General features: G+C 36.0%; 1 protein-coding gene across 2 annotated transcripts in view; it reads right to left on the reverse strand.

Annotated features, from left to right (window-relative positions):
* Positions 1 to 1,350: 1,350 nt before the first annotated feature.
* LOC140151945 (cysteine sulfinic acid decarboxylase-like) overlaps positions 1,351 to 15,616 on the reverse strand; it is a 35,949-nt gene continuing 21,683 nt past the window's right edge. For both annotated transcript variants that reach the window (XM_072174259.1, XM_072174253.1), the window contains exons 7-14: positions 13,697 to 13,776; positions 12,480 to 12,534; positions 10,725 to 10,841; positions 10,035 to 10,178; positions 8,810 to 9,012; positions 8,428 to 8,479; positions 7,912 to 8,001; positions 1,351 to 6,818 (exon numbers count right to left, since the gene is read on the reverse strand). In XM_072174259.1, the coding sequence (XP_072030360.1) occupies positions 6,636 to 6,818; positions 7,912 to 8,001; positions 8,428 to 8,479; positions 8,810 to 9,012; positions 10,035 to 10,178; positions 10,725 to 10,841; positions 12,480 to 12,534; positions 13,697 to 13,776 (924 nt within the window). In that variant the 3' untranslated portion in view covers positions 1,351 to 6,635. The remainder of the gene's footprint in view (positions 6,819 to 7,911; positions 8,002 to 8,427; positions 8,480 to 8,809; positions 9,013 to 10,034; positions 10,179 to 10,724; positions 10,842 to 12,479; positions 12,535 to 13,696; positions 13,777 to 15,616) is intronic.

Consider the following 15,616-nt stretch of genomic DNA (forward strand, 5'->3'; position numbering starts at 1 on the left):
TGTGTTTGGTAGGTGTGAAATACATCTGACTGGGCGTTTTAATTACGTAACGAATAAAAGCATTGACATCGTCGAATGGCTGCCCAGTGCTGTTATGTGTTTAGTTATTATATAGGCCTAATAATTATTATTAAATGTATTCATCATTCCTTTCTTTTCCCTTCTCTGTACATCACTCCCTCGCTCTCATTGTCCCCTCTCACCCTCCCTCTCTCATTCCCATCATTTTCCTTATATTTCTATTTATCTACTTGTCTTTATTATATTTTTTAATTCTCCTTCCTCCAGCCCTCTCTCATTCTCCATATCCCTCATCCCCTCCCAAGACTTCTCACAGATGGGAATCTGCCCTCCCCAACCCCCTCCCTCTTTGGGTACGCCACTATTTCTATACCAATCTCCTTCTTAAAATAAGATTAAATGGAAATTTCTTAAAAACAACCTTCATAGGCCTATACTTATACTTACATGTATACGTATAGCGATTACCATTATAGTGTAATACAGATATATGGACTGGACATGGCAGCCTTCATACATTCTAATGTGTTATCGATTGTAAGAGCCCAGTACGTAACAAAATCCCAGTACGTATCAATTTGATACGTATTGAGGCTCAACCTCTTCTACCTAGAACAAAAAGTAATTCATCCCGCCCAATACGTATCAAATTGATACGTACTGGGATTTTGTTACGTACTGGGCTCTTACAATCGATCACCAAGAGCATTCAATTTATTTAAATGAAACGCCTATCGTGAAGTGGGTGGTAAAGATGATGGCATCGACAGCTAAAGCCTCCTTATAGTCTTCAGACCCACACAAGCACACATTTGGGATACATGACTACAATGGTACCACTTTACACATGACTGCCCTTACACATGACTGTAGCGTGGTCACTTATTGATACTCGCCTGTTGTGTAGAGCGTTAATATGATGCCGGATCAGTGACCAATTTAATGGCGGAACCCCTTTCTTCCAAACAATGGTACCACTTTTATGAATAGCCTGTCGCAACTTCTAATCGGCATCAAACGAACAAAAGATTATATAATCTATTGCGACTCTATTTCTATTAAAAGCTCTTTGATCTAGACTATGTTATGTAATGTTAGGAACCCGTTTATGGCATTAGGCTAGTCATTTATCTGATTAACAAGGTTATCCAATGTGTGGAAAGACAACCTTACCATATAGATTATGTTATGTAATGTTGGGACCCCTTTTTTAGGCTTGTCATTAACATCTGATTAACATTAATCTGGATTTTTGAAGTCCACACTGATAACGATACGATATCATGTGTAATAACCAACTGACAAATAAAAACAAACTAATACACAACACACTGTTTATAGTCCATATCAACTTTAATATTGAACACTCACACAAAGTAAAGTGATACAAAAAGAAAATAAATAAAAGTGATTTTGTATGAATGATTCACAGCAATACCTAGAAGTTGAACCAACATTAGTTACATATTCAATTGCTTCCTTTTCACAATCTTGCCTTAAACTTGAGCGAACTTCGTGCTGCAAAATCAATATAACAATGCTACAAATAGTGAACTTTGTATGAATAATTCACACACAGCAATATCTAGAAGCTGCACCTACATTTACACATTCTTCAACTGCTTCTTACATTCTCATCTTAAACTTGATACAAAGTCAAAAATAAATTACAATGCTGTAATCTGCATATCAATAATTGACAGCGCACTATTATTGTTTCCAACTCCAGTGACACCTCAGGCATATTGTCCTGGGTATGACAAGGCAATGTTCACCGGAGGGGCATGAAAAATACTCAATTAAATTGATTTTTCAAAGTAAAATGCTAATACCTATTTCAATGCATGCAAAGGTCTAGGGAAATTAATGAGGTGTCACTCCGGGGTGTCACTGGAGCTGGAATAGATAATACAACAGTAGATGTTGCAAATAATCAACAGCTAATATGAATTAAGTAATGTGTTCAATTGATTCTTACATTTTTAATGGTGCTAGTGGATGCTAGAAGGGTTAATTTAGTGGCAATTTTTGTAATTGAGCAAATTTGCAAAACTAATGAAGACTAAATACCAGTACATAAACACCTGTGGATAAACAGTGCAGATTACTTGTTAGGGTAGTTGGGTCAATTTGGGCCAAATTCTGATGACTTCTTCCAAAATGGAGAGAGAAGTTATTCATCAACACCAGCACTGTCACATCGCTCATTACCTTTAAACAGCAATCTGGTATTATTTCAAAGAAATTCCAAAGTATAATTTTGCTTTCTAAATTCCAAAGCAATTAATAATATCCCTTAACCACCCATATCCACATGTCATATCAGTACTCTCGATGCAAGTATTTATATTAAAAAATGTGGAATTAAAACGCTTCCCCTGCTGATTTCATTTGCTACTGGATTTTTTCTTGTTTGCAGAAATATTCAATTATCTAAGTACATTGATTTGTTTACTAAATAATTTCATAGTAAAATTTGCACCTTTGTGTAGTGATCTTATCTGTTAATTAAAATATAAGTGTTACATGTTAAAGCTCCATAAATTACATGGTCTGTTAAAAATATTACGATTTTGTAATGAAATAAAGCTTGTGTTGTGAGATGTTTATTAAGAGGATGCACCTGTTTTAATAAAATGTTTTCCTGCATACACCATTTTTAAGTAATTAAAAATCATCATTAGCATATATATTCATTCAATTCGTTAATTATCAATAATAAAAATAGTACAATTGTTTGGATAAAAATACATTATTTACACACTAAGAACCAAGATGGGGCTAACTTAAAAGATTATTTTCCAGTTAAAGAGTTGCACTGCATTATAATCACAACTGAGTAAATTATACACCTGTTTATATTGCAAGCTTTGAATTTCATTATGAGGTAGCGTGCCTGCACTTTCTTATATGCAAGACCTTGTAATTTAACAATGATAATAATAATAAACACATTTTTAATATTATGCATTATTACAAAGTGCCTCGATGCCCTTTACAACAAAACCACCAAATAAATAACAATCAATACAAGCAAAAATTAAGAACAGACACTGCCAACATGGAGAGGGGACCCACTTCTCCATGGGCACAGGACTACTTTGAGGGGTCAACAGATAAACCGGTCATTTTTTAATCTACTGAACGGCATTGACCAAAGAGGGCACCGTTTTTTGACTATGACCCTGAAATAGAAGCCTCTTAGGCCACTTTTGCTTGTAGCCACAAAGTCACACATATATTGAGCTAGCTTGTATGTAATTTTGTTGGCTGGTAGCCGAGGTACAGTTTAGAATCTAGGTCGGCCATATGGCCTGAATATACCTTTGAAATGCTTTACTAAGTCCATGTAGGCATAGATGTTCAAGTGTTATTTTGAGTCATGAGTGTATGATACTACAATGTTTTTTTCAATAATATAACAAAATCAATTAATAAAATCACCACAGTGACCATTTATGTACATCATTTAACCACAATAGTAACATATGACTCAACACAATATAGGTTATCCCCGGTGTGCTCATGCAATAAGAACAATACCACTGGTTCAAAGTCACATCTTTCAAATATGATACTATCAGTTATGCCGTTTATTCATGCGATACAAATAATATCACTGGTTTCATTGAGTTCGTATCACAAAAGGCCACAAAATACAACCTCAAACCAGTGATCCTAAAACCACCTAAAACAGCGCCACCAACGTCACGCTCAAACAGGAAGCAGACAAGGAGGACTGGGAGAATTGGTCAGTCGATTTGAGAAAGTGCTACGATGTAGCACGAAACGTCATTGTTAGGTATGTTTAACATCATTTTACCAAATAATCAATTGGATTTGTTTACATGAAATTTTATTAATGAAAAAATCAAACCAGTGATATTTTTCATATTGCATGAATAAGCAGAAGGTAACAAATCATTGAGTAGACATGAATTATATATAAGCAAGCATGTACAGTGTATGTAAATAACATCAGTACAATCCTTGCTTTTACAGTTTTCAGTCACACGACTAGCACTGGGTTATGGCATGCCATTCGCGATGTGCGACACACAGTTAGCACGCAAAACATAATTGCCGTCTCTTCCGCATACACCATTAGCACAGTTTACAATACAATACAAGATGGTAGGCCCTCTGATTGTCATTGCTGATTAAGAGCTGAATAATACAACTATATATTGTATGGTAATTATACATAAGCTTGACAATACAAAATAATATTTGGCTAATGACCAATGAAATTGTGTTATTTATGACTATTAAATGATAAAACCTTATATACATGTACATACAAATGATATTATGACAAACAAAGGATATCAAATTATCATTCCATAGACATGAATTCAATCATTACAATCTCAAAATGATTTAATTATTTAAATTCTCAAATTAAAACATCTGTGCTTGGATTACCCAAGGTGGACAGACCCTGCTAGCCTGTCATTGCAAATGCAGATAGTAAGTGTACCACTGACAGTGCCTAATGATATGTACCAATCATATCCATTGCAAGGCCAAAAAGTAGCATGTAATTGCCGTCTCTTCTGCATACATGATCAACACACATCACACCTGCTGGTTACTGGCACTGATTAAGGCTGTATAATTCAGCCCTATATTACACAGGAATGATATGAACGAAAAATGTACAATACAAATTAATTATATATTCTTTGCTATTAACCAATTAAAGGAGTATTTCGTGATCCTAGCATCCTCCTAGTATCCAAGAAAAAAGCTTTTTCCAAAATTTCAGTTGATTCCGATTTTTCTAAACGAATTAACCTGCAAGAAATGTTTGTACATAAACATTATGTAGCTAGAGGTTTCCAGTGGTATAAAAATCTCAACTTTTTTTTTGCTGTTGTGGATCACGAAATGCCCATTTAACTGTTGTTTTCCATGTCTAATGAATGACAAAACATGACATTCACAAGAAATATCGAAGTCCTCTATCATTTCCTATCATACACATACATATTTTGTTTTTTGCATGATTTACTTTTCCAAACAAACATAAAAATTCCTTAAACAATCAACAGTTTGACACAAACAATGCTATATTTATTCATTTATTTGAATACATCAGCTGCATGTTGAAAACTTGATCCCAACTTCATCATCTTATTACAATGATTTCTACATTAATAAATATGCAACTTGATCCATAATTGAAGATCTTGAATTGATCACTTTTCAAGTTGTGTAGGGGTGTGTGTGTATGGGGGGGGGGGGTCTAGAGTTGGGTGTGCGTTGATTTGGGTGCATGTTGAGTGTACATTGAGTTGGGTGTGTGTTGAGTTGGGTGTGTGTTGAGTTGGGTGTGTGTTGAGTTGGGTGTGTTGAGTTGGGGGTGCATTGATTTGGGTGTGCGTTGATGTGGGTGCTGTGCAGGAGTTGTTTGCCGAGTTGTGTTGTTAAAATACATTTAAAACAGTATTAATTCAAAATGTTACAATTGTGCTACATAATTTACTCTGAAATAACAACTGGGATATAACATTTCACACAGTCATCTCATGCACATTGTTCCTGATCTTTATATAATACTGCACGATTTGATCCTATAATATGTGGTCAAACAGACATAATTCTTATTAAAATATAAAATGTCTGTATACTGTATCATATCATCCTGCTGATATTGAGTTTTTGGCATGTATGAAGAAACTATACACATTAACTAGAGCCTATCTATACTATGTCTATGAGCATCAAAAAGCCTTAAAGTGACAACTTCATGAATACCTAGTAGGCCATGGGCGGGACATATCACAAATTTTCACATTACGAAAAATGTCACCCACTTAACACAAATTACTACTTTGACCTTAACACGGTTCCAATATCTTGATGCATCACTACATAAATATACTAAAACTCTTTGGTACTCTGCTTTTACAAATACTCACATGTGACCTGCTATCACGAAATCAGCGTAAAGTCACAAGGTGTTAGTCCCTCAAAACGTCATGACTAATGTGTTGGTGTTCACTCACCTATTAAAGCCAATAAGTATGTCTGTATGTCCTTTGTGAATGGGGCACAATGGGCCATTCACAAAGGATAATACTACTGGCTTGTACAGGTGGCAGCAAACAAAGAACATCAATTTAGTCAGACCAAATATCTCGAACTACCAACTGAACAAAATGAGTATAAAGTCTTGGCGACTTTACGCTGAGTTTGTGGTAGCAGGTCACAAATTTGCACTCGCCACTGTACAAGGTTGACTGATTCAATCAAGTTTACAATATCAATGGGGTCTTATGTCATTGAATGGTCACCACAATTTGACCTTAGTATCTTAACACCAATTGTTAGAAACATACCAACCTGTTTTCACAAAATCATCAACAGTGGAATACATGTGAGATTGTTTTGCAGCCATTTTGTATCTATTACAAAATCTAATTTCCTATTTAAGGTTATCTTTCATCTAAATCTATTTCAAAATCTAACAGTTTCTATAACCATATATAAATGAAAATAAAGGCTATTTGTTTGAAACATGATTTGGCAATGAGACCCTGATAGATTGATAAACGGCTTGAGTATTTCTTCCACCAAACTGATCACCACTGCTCTAAATTGCTTACATCTCACTTGAGGACGATGTCGTTACCAAGGCGATCTATCTCATCCATAATCCATTCCACATCTTTCCTATTTGTAGCACGATTTGAGTAAATCATGCGGAAGAAATTCACATACGGTTTGAGTGGCTGGTACCCAACCAGCATGGTTCCGGTCTTCATCATGCGCTCTTTTATTAGTGGAGCAACCTGCAAGCAATAATCAAATTGTTACTAGTTTAATATTATATTAGATACCTAAAGTAATGTCACAACCCTTTTGAACATGAACTAATGGAGGATTACATTAGTACATACTAGCAGTAGCATATACAGCCCTTTTTAAATGGGTAAGAAGAAAGAGAAACACCTGTGTGCATGAGATTTTGAGAAATTAATCTCATATTTGACCATTTCAGCTTTTATAAAAAGCAAATTTAGGTGCGCATCATGTGAATTTGTTCCAATTTAAACCATATTTGGTTTAAAGTTTCAGTATGTTATATAAATACATTTCATTATCCTTTCTTAGCTCATCAAGAAATTTGCACACTATGGTTGCTGAAGCACCTGACTAGGATAGTGTAAACATTGTTCTTCAGATCCCTTACTGTCAGGGCTGTTCCATACCACCCACTGCCACACTATTGGCAGGTAATTTTATTGTCGGGGGGTAACATGTCACAGGTACATCTTCATCAATATCGATTTATAAATATAAATAACTAGTGACAAGAAAAGAGCCCAATACCTGATGGCATAGTACACAATTATCGAATGCCTGAGTGCAAGCGCACGATGGTAACATATATTGACTGCATATATTGATTACATGGTTAAGATATATAGGCCCAAGGTCATAGCATGGTTTTGAGATCACCGCTGGCCTATAATCTTAACCATGTCCCGAATAAAGCAGTCAATATTTGTTTTATATACCAAATGGATACGTGGATGTTGCGATTGCGCAGTTTGATCGGGACGCACATGACCGGTCCATAGTTCATTTCCATGGACCGGTCCATAGTTCATTTTGAGGGCATAGTTAATTCATTGACTGCACATTCAACCAATCAGATGACAGGAATCTATATATAAGGTATATAATAACAAATATAGCACATCAATTTTGACCTTGCCACTTCATGAGGCAAAATCTACTGAAATGGAACAGTCCAAATTTGAATCAAAAATTTATGCCATTGCATAAACATATACGATACTTTTCCCGCCAAAATATCCAATATCTCAAATCAATGAAATTGCGATATAATGTTTGTCACTTCATTTCCAGATTACTCACCTGATGTAACTTTTGCTGGTACTCAGTTCCTTTTTCCATATCTCTCATACTTGGTGGTACATACCAAAAGCACACATTGGGAGCTTCACCCTGTGGGGAACAAATATGACATGAATTACTAATGAATGGCAATTAAAAACAACCCATCATAAATAATAACAACCAAACTTCAGGCCACCATATACTATCACAATACCAAGTTAGAAGTTGATCGGTTATTGCACTTAAGCTGCAGAGTGGATTTATGAAAATGCAAATCAGCTCATTAATAATCATAAATATGCAAATAACATGACACAAAACTATACAGCACATCAAGCTACCATATCCTATCACCAGACCAAGTTTGAAGTTGATCGGTTATTGCATTGGAGCTGCACAGTGGATTAATGAATTTGCTTCCGCCCATGAAAACATAAGCCCCACACATGTGTTGGGGCCAAAAAAAGTAAGAAATAGCTCTGCACACGGTCTTCTGAGAAAACCTGTTTTGTGGTCTAATAATCCTGTACTTACCTCGGTCACCAGTTCAAATCCTTCTCTCTCCCTGATCAACTCTCTCATATACCTGAAAGAAAAAGAATGGGTCACAAAATGATTAAGAAGTACAAAGCTGAAGGTATAAATGGGATTTAGAGACTTATTACACAACTACTGACCCACATTTCTGAAAAAACTTCATTTGAAATTCAATGGGAAGTCATGTTCAAACTTGTCACAACACAAATTTGTGAATCTGAGCTCAGGGCCAAATTCAAACTCGATCTCCCCCCTCCCCTGAAATTTTGTTTTAGACTTAGTGAAAACCAACTCCATTCATTCAATTGCCCATCAAATTGTAACCCTCCAGCAGATTTCTGCTGGATTAAAGCCTGACCTCACAAACATTGTAACCTACCTTGCATTGTCAAACTTTTTGTCAATTTCTGCTTCAAATCCAGAGTTGCCTTTAGCCTTCCACATCATCCACAGTTTGAAGGCATCCACTTTCCTCCCACACTGTATTGACTTGTCTCCAGTATCATAATCCACACTGTAACATTTGTCTTGCTGGAATAGGTATCTAGCACCAGCACAGTGAGCATCAAATAACAGACCATCCTAAAAAACAACCACAACAAATGAAGTAAATCATGGATGCCAGCCAGGGCTCGAAATAAGAAAAAAATACAAGGGTCCATACCCCTTGCCTTTGAAATTTCAAGGGTCCTCACCAATTTCCGGCCCGGACCCTTGCCTTTGAAATGTCAAGGTTCCTCACTAATAATCAAGGGTCCAACTATTATGAAGTATTAAATGTATGATGTAGACTATAGAAACAATATTGAAAACTTGATGGGAAACTAAAATTAATGAAAGTGGACGTATTATGTGAACCAGATTTTCCAGTGGAACAACAAAACTACAATCAAGTGCAAATTTGCTGGGACACTTTCATAGTTCAATGACCCTCCACCCCCTTATTCAATGTTGTATACCAAACGCCTCATTTTTAAATGGCCTATATTTTTGCTCCAACATTGGTTGGTGGGGAGGGAGGGATTCGAAATAGGTTGGAAACTATACAAATAAAATATCACATGGTGAACTTCATATGACCGGTTTTATTGAACAGAGGGCGAAATATGAACAAGTGTCCCAGGGAAATTTGCACTTGATTGTAGAATTTTCTGCTCTTTGCTTGGTTTACTTTTTACGGGTCACACGGACCCGTACCGTAAGAAATTTGCGGGTCCGCTCCTACTTTCACAGGTATTTGACGCAAGGACATGCCTTATTTCGAACGCTGATGCCAGTGGCCTGAAGTGACTTTGCAGGAAAAGCATGAAAAAGTGTGCAAATTTGGGTTGTAAAGCCTCATAACAGGTTGAAAATAAATAAAAGTGCAGAAATTTGGAGTAACAAAAAGTAGGAAATCCTATAATACAAGGAAATCTGCCATCCCTGCACTATGCATCAAAATTTCCATAGCTCAATAACTGCAATGTTTACCATTTTGTTGAGGTGCCTGGTAACACATAACACGCAACATATGCTTATAGCCCACAAAGCTGAGAAAAAACTGATTTGGTACTGAGCAATTTCACTCACATTCCATGAATTGTTTGCTTTAGAATACTTACATTATCCCTTAGAAGAAAAGCTGAACATTGCAACGGCACACCCATCATCTTGTGTTGACACCATGTGACTGAGTTACTTCTTTCAATTCCCTTGAGTAGCTGTCGATGAGTCCTACTAAGAAGTGCTGATCCTCCCCATGCAGCCTGTCACAATATAACCAATGTTACATCATCAGTTGTAATACAATCTTGACCCTATATGTTGTACCCCATCTTTTCCCCCCCCCCCATTCCAATCATAAGTCATGCGCCTTCTTATGTAGCCTGTAAGTCAATATATATTGGCAATATCAGTTACATTGGCTCTGTATGTAATCAAACCCACAAACAAATACAAGTGATTTGAAGTGCCAGTTCACCAAACCCTATTAAGGCTTTACAAAAATTGCTGATTATGGTACCCTAACAACCGTGCATAAAACCTATTTCAGCGAAGGAGGTCTACACAAGCACATATCTCAAATCAGTGTACATCAAGAACAACCAACCACAGTTGTAATTAGCTATGCAAGTTGTTGTATAGGTAATCAGCAATAAGCTCGCTATCTTGGAAATTGTGATGTAGTGCTTTTTGATATAAAATACCCCATCTGATCGGGTAGGAAGAAGTGGTGGAAACCTAACAATATTAATAGTTCAGATTAACATGTGAATGTTTTGAGGCCATGATGACCTGTAGACTTTACTTACATCAATATGAAGCCACATGCCATACTTTTCACAGATGTCAGCAATAGCATCAATGGGGTCATATACACCAAACACTGTGGTACCTCCTGTGGCATTCACAAAGAGTGGCTTACAACCCTGAAATTAAGAGACAAGTAAATTAAACATTGAAAATTATTATATACAAGATTAAAATTTGTTCATAAATTACACATTGTTGAATATCTTCTCTAAAAAGTATACTATGTTTTGCACATAATGTACATGTATATTATTTTCACAATTTTGAATTATGCTATTCACTTTTAGACAGCGACAACAAAAACGTTACATCCATCAATAACAAAAAATAGTGATTCTGCCCAATCCACATAGACCATCTGCAAATTTTATGTATATTCATAAACCATCTGCCAAACTTTTAATGTATATCCCTGGTTATAAAGATCTACTATGAAACAGTGTAATATCCAGGTACTTTTCCAGTGCTGGAGTTTGATACTAAAAATATATAATTACTCCATATGATTCATGTATTATAATCAAAGACAAAAAGTAAAATGACTAGTTTGCGTCTGATGCGAGTAGTAGGGCATTTTCGGTCTGGTTGACAGGACGTCATACTAGTATTTGTAATTGGGTCTCGAATTATAAATAGCTGATTTTTTTATTGTCCTATGCCGAAACAATCTAGAGCAATTCACAAAACAAAATATACAGCAAAATTGAATCAATCAAAGCGGAGAAAGTAATGACAGAACTGTTGAGTGCTCATAATAAGGATCTATCTTGACAAGATCTGCATGCTACACAGAGTCTAATAATAGAAAGCAAGGTCATAGTGCTGTGAAGTGGTGTATGAAGCTCAGTGGTGTAGCCAAGGGGGGGGGGGGAGCAGCTGACCCCTGTGAGAAGTCTTGCCCCCTCTTCCCCTCCCTGGGATGCTGGCCACCCTGATATGCAAGATTTTTTGGCCCTTTTTTTGTACTTTTTGCCCCCTTAAATGTGGGCTTGCCTCCCCCTTGCCAACCCTATGAAAAAGTGCTGGCTACACCACTGAAGCATACACAGCGTAAACAAAGAAGTGGGGCTCTGATTGGCTAATTCAATTGTCTGGCAATCATAACAACAGACAAGTAATCTGATTGGCTGATTACGCGTCAAAGAAGCAATCTGTGCAAAGTTAGTGTAGAAGGTCATCAATGTACTCAAGTGCAGGTCCACACTGTGACTTTTGGACCAACAAGAGAACCTTGAAGGGAGTCTCCGGCAATCACATCATTATGCCTTATATGTAAGAAAAATAATTATCAAGCATGAATCAAGTGGTTTTATTTAAAACAAATTCATAGTGACCATAAAATCGAATAAAAACATCCGTTTCTCAACACGCGATATTCAAAATTCCCAGGCGCCGAAATTGTCGAGTGCAATGACGTCCCAGTAATACAATGAATGCTGACGACAATTGAGTACAAACAACCATTACGTCATTGCACTTAGACAATTTCGGCGCGGGAATTTTGAATATCGTGTGTTGAGAGCCGACTTTTTTTATTCGTTTTCTTGGTCAATATGAGTTTGTTTTAAATCAAACCATGTGGTTCGTGCTTGATAATTATTTTTCTAACATATAAGGCATTATGTTATGATTGCCGGACACTCCCTTTAATGAACTTGGAGCTAGCAGAAAGTGCTAAGGATAGGTTGCAAACTTTAAATCAAGATAAGATGCAGCATTGTTAATCTATTGCAGATACGATGTTAACAACTCACCTCATTCTTGGCTTCCAATATTGCCTTTTCTAACTCAGCTGGTATCATTTTGCCCCTACAAAACATGAAATGGAGAAAAACACACTGAATTAGGGATCATCCATCAACGCAATGTAGTATTGGAGTCCACCACTGGTAATTCATTACATGCAAAGTTTAGCAAGGAGCATTATGCTTTTACTTAGCATTGGACCCTTTACACATCTTCTTTTTTTTCTCATTTTTTACTCACACACCTCTCTACACTAACTGGAATTTAGCCTAAAGTTGAAATTGACCTATCAGGGGTTAATGGGTTATCTCTAAGATTAAGGTCTAATGAACATCACTCCTATTCGTTCTTCTGCTTCTCTAATGATAAGCCTGATGTATGATTTTAAAGGCTTCATGAATCCACATACCAAGTGTGTCTTTCCTAATATAATTCTTTATATCGTTTAAGGCCTAATTACATTACATAGGACACTAAAGGTGCATGATGTTAACTTCTAAACCAAGTTGACAACAATGAAAGGGTGGTGCTCCTTGTATGCTTTTGCATGCAAGGAAGGAAACGCTATACTTGAAATTCCATTTCTTTGAAACCTGGTATTTCTAGATTTATCCTATGTTGTTAATTCGCATTATATTTTCTCTTATCGCAGTGTGGTGGTGAGTGTTAGGACCGTAACCACTCGGGTATAAGCCCACCCTCCTAGATGGAAGTATTGAATGTCAATTTTTAACTGATATATTTTTTTATATTTGTTCTTAAATATGAGACAAAGTATTGATTTAAAAACTTAGCCAAAATTACTACTTTGCTTATAGCGGAGTGCACCCTTGTTTCCAGAATGTTTTGAAAAGTAGGGGTGGGCTTGTGGGCTTATAGCCGAAGGTGGGCTTATAATACCTGTGTGATTACGGTATAACTTAAGCATGCCAAGCCAAAAGGTTAGTTCATTTATCAATTTTTATTTATTTTTTTTAATTAGTAGTTAGTTAACAGGTTTCAAAGAATGCATAGTCCAAGTACCGTGTTATAGTCATACCCTTCGGTACAACTTTGTGCATTATACACCCGAGCATAGCCCAGCGTTAGAAATGTTAACACACACATTAGGTAGACATATGTCTCCTACACTGGTTGCAGATGCACATACACAAACAGTTAGTGACTGACTGACAGGCGCAAAGTGGAAAGTAGTCCCTTGAGTACAGTGACATTATAATGTTACCTCTCGTCACATTTGACCAGTATAACGTTGTTGGTGCCGAAGCCGAGAAAAGCGGCGCCCTTCTTGATGGAGTAGTGGCTCTGTAGCGAGGCAGATGACATATACATCAAATATAGATTCTTAAAATGCCCTAATCAACCATGAAAAATGCACTCTGAATTGAAAAATGACCAGTGAGATTATGCTGTGGAGGCATTGCAATTGCCTCTTTTGGATGTTTTGGGGATGATCCAATACATTTTGAAGATTGTTTACAAACTTAAGTTTTGGTGGGAAATGTTGAACAAATGCTGAAATAGTTGACAATACCAAGTTTACTTCAAATATTACCTTCTTATTATTAATGTTTCTTTTCATTAAACAATACTGCTTCCCAACTGCAAACTTTTGTATAAGAATTGTTTGACACATGTTCCTCACAAAATTCCATTTTAAGACTTGGGCATAAATATAACACATACCATTCAAATATTGATTAATAAACCCATGCATTAACCCAACATAGAGAGAAGTATACCAGTTTATGATACACCCAATTCCAGTAGAACCAACACAAATAATATAAGTGCTGCATTTTTTAATGAAAAGATTATCATCTGATGGTGTAACATAACTAAAATATGTTTTATTTTTTTTATCTTTTTTTACTTTTGTTTTCAACATGTTTCTCCCTATGAATTGTTTACTTTTGTTTTGTAAGCATTAAATTGAAACCAATTTTGTTAAAGATCTTTCTTTTTCAAAACCAAGTGACTTATGCTTATTATGTTTTGAATCCCAACAAGTCATATTTATAACAGCTTAATTAGATGAAACTGAAAGACCTACAAGTATTGAATATTTGTAAAATCTGAATTTATTTTATAACAATGTGAAGGATGATTAAGTCCACATCTATTAAAAAAATAAGCATAGCCAGTATGTCAACTTTTTCCAGCATTTTTATCAAATAAACATTTCCGATGCAATCTTTCATCATGGTTTGGTTTTCGAGGTGATGCAGTTGTTGGTTGAGCGATGAGGTTCCAGAAGTCCAAGGCTTCTTCTGTTGATGCATTTTTTATCCAGATCCTCTTCATCGTTGGTCGGTAGTTGGTACTTCTCCTTGTTGACGATTAACTTGAATTTGTAAAACAATCTTCAAACTGAATGTATCTTGGTCTACTTGAACTGTTTTTGGTTTCTTTGAGAATTATAAATTTTGTTTTGTTTACAATGCCTAATCTTAAAGAAGGTACAAGCTTGTTAGATTTATATATTGTAATGCTTTGCTGGATTCCATTATTGCCTGCCTTATTGTAACTGCACATCTTTAAAAGATGCCAATAGGATAACACGAAAGATTTGAGACTGGTGAAAAGGTTTACAGAGATTTTTGTTGATTAGTAAAGAAAGTGGTGCCATGATTGTGTGTGCTTAAACTGCAAATCTCAAAGCTGGAGCTGATCATAATGAATTTCTGAGTGCATCTTACATAGGATAATCTTACTCTACCCTTTTAGTCATTATAGAATTTGTATTGCAGGTGCGGTTAGTTGGTATGAAGAGTTAGGTTAAAACATGAGGATAAACAAACAAGGTGTGGGGGATGCAATACAAATTCTATTTGGTTTGGTCAAACCTGTCCTTTCAGAGCATTTCGTATCTTTGCAATATTCCGTTTTCTTGATCTTATCTATTGTCACAAGCAATATGTTTAGTCCAATATGTTACGAAAACAGATAAAAGTGACAAAATATGAAAATGTTCCTCTCCAACAATCTGCCATTTCACTAGGTTTTAAGATAAAGCTTATCCAATCATATTCCTACATCATGGTTTGGCCGAATAGTAACTGATGGAGCTCAGATAAATCCGAAGTAATACATACAAATAAATGTGCATTTCATGTCTCAGGACAGGTTTGACACGCAAGTTTAT

The sequence above is a fragment of the Amphiura filiformis genome, chromosome 1, assembly GCF_039555335.1.
Source record: "Amphiura filiformis chromosome 1, Afil_fr2py, whole genome shotgun sequence".
NCBI lineage: Eukaryota > Metazoa > Echinodermata > Ophiuroidea > Amphilepidida > Amphiuridae > Amphiura > Amphiura filiformis.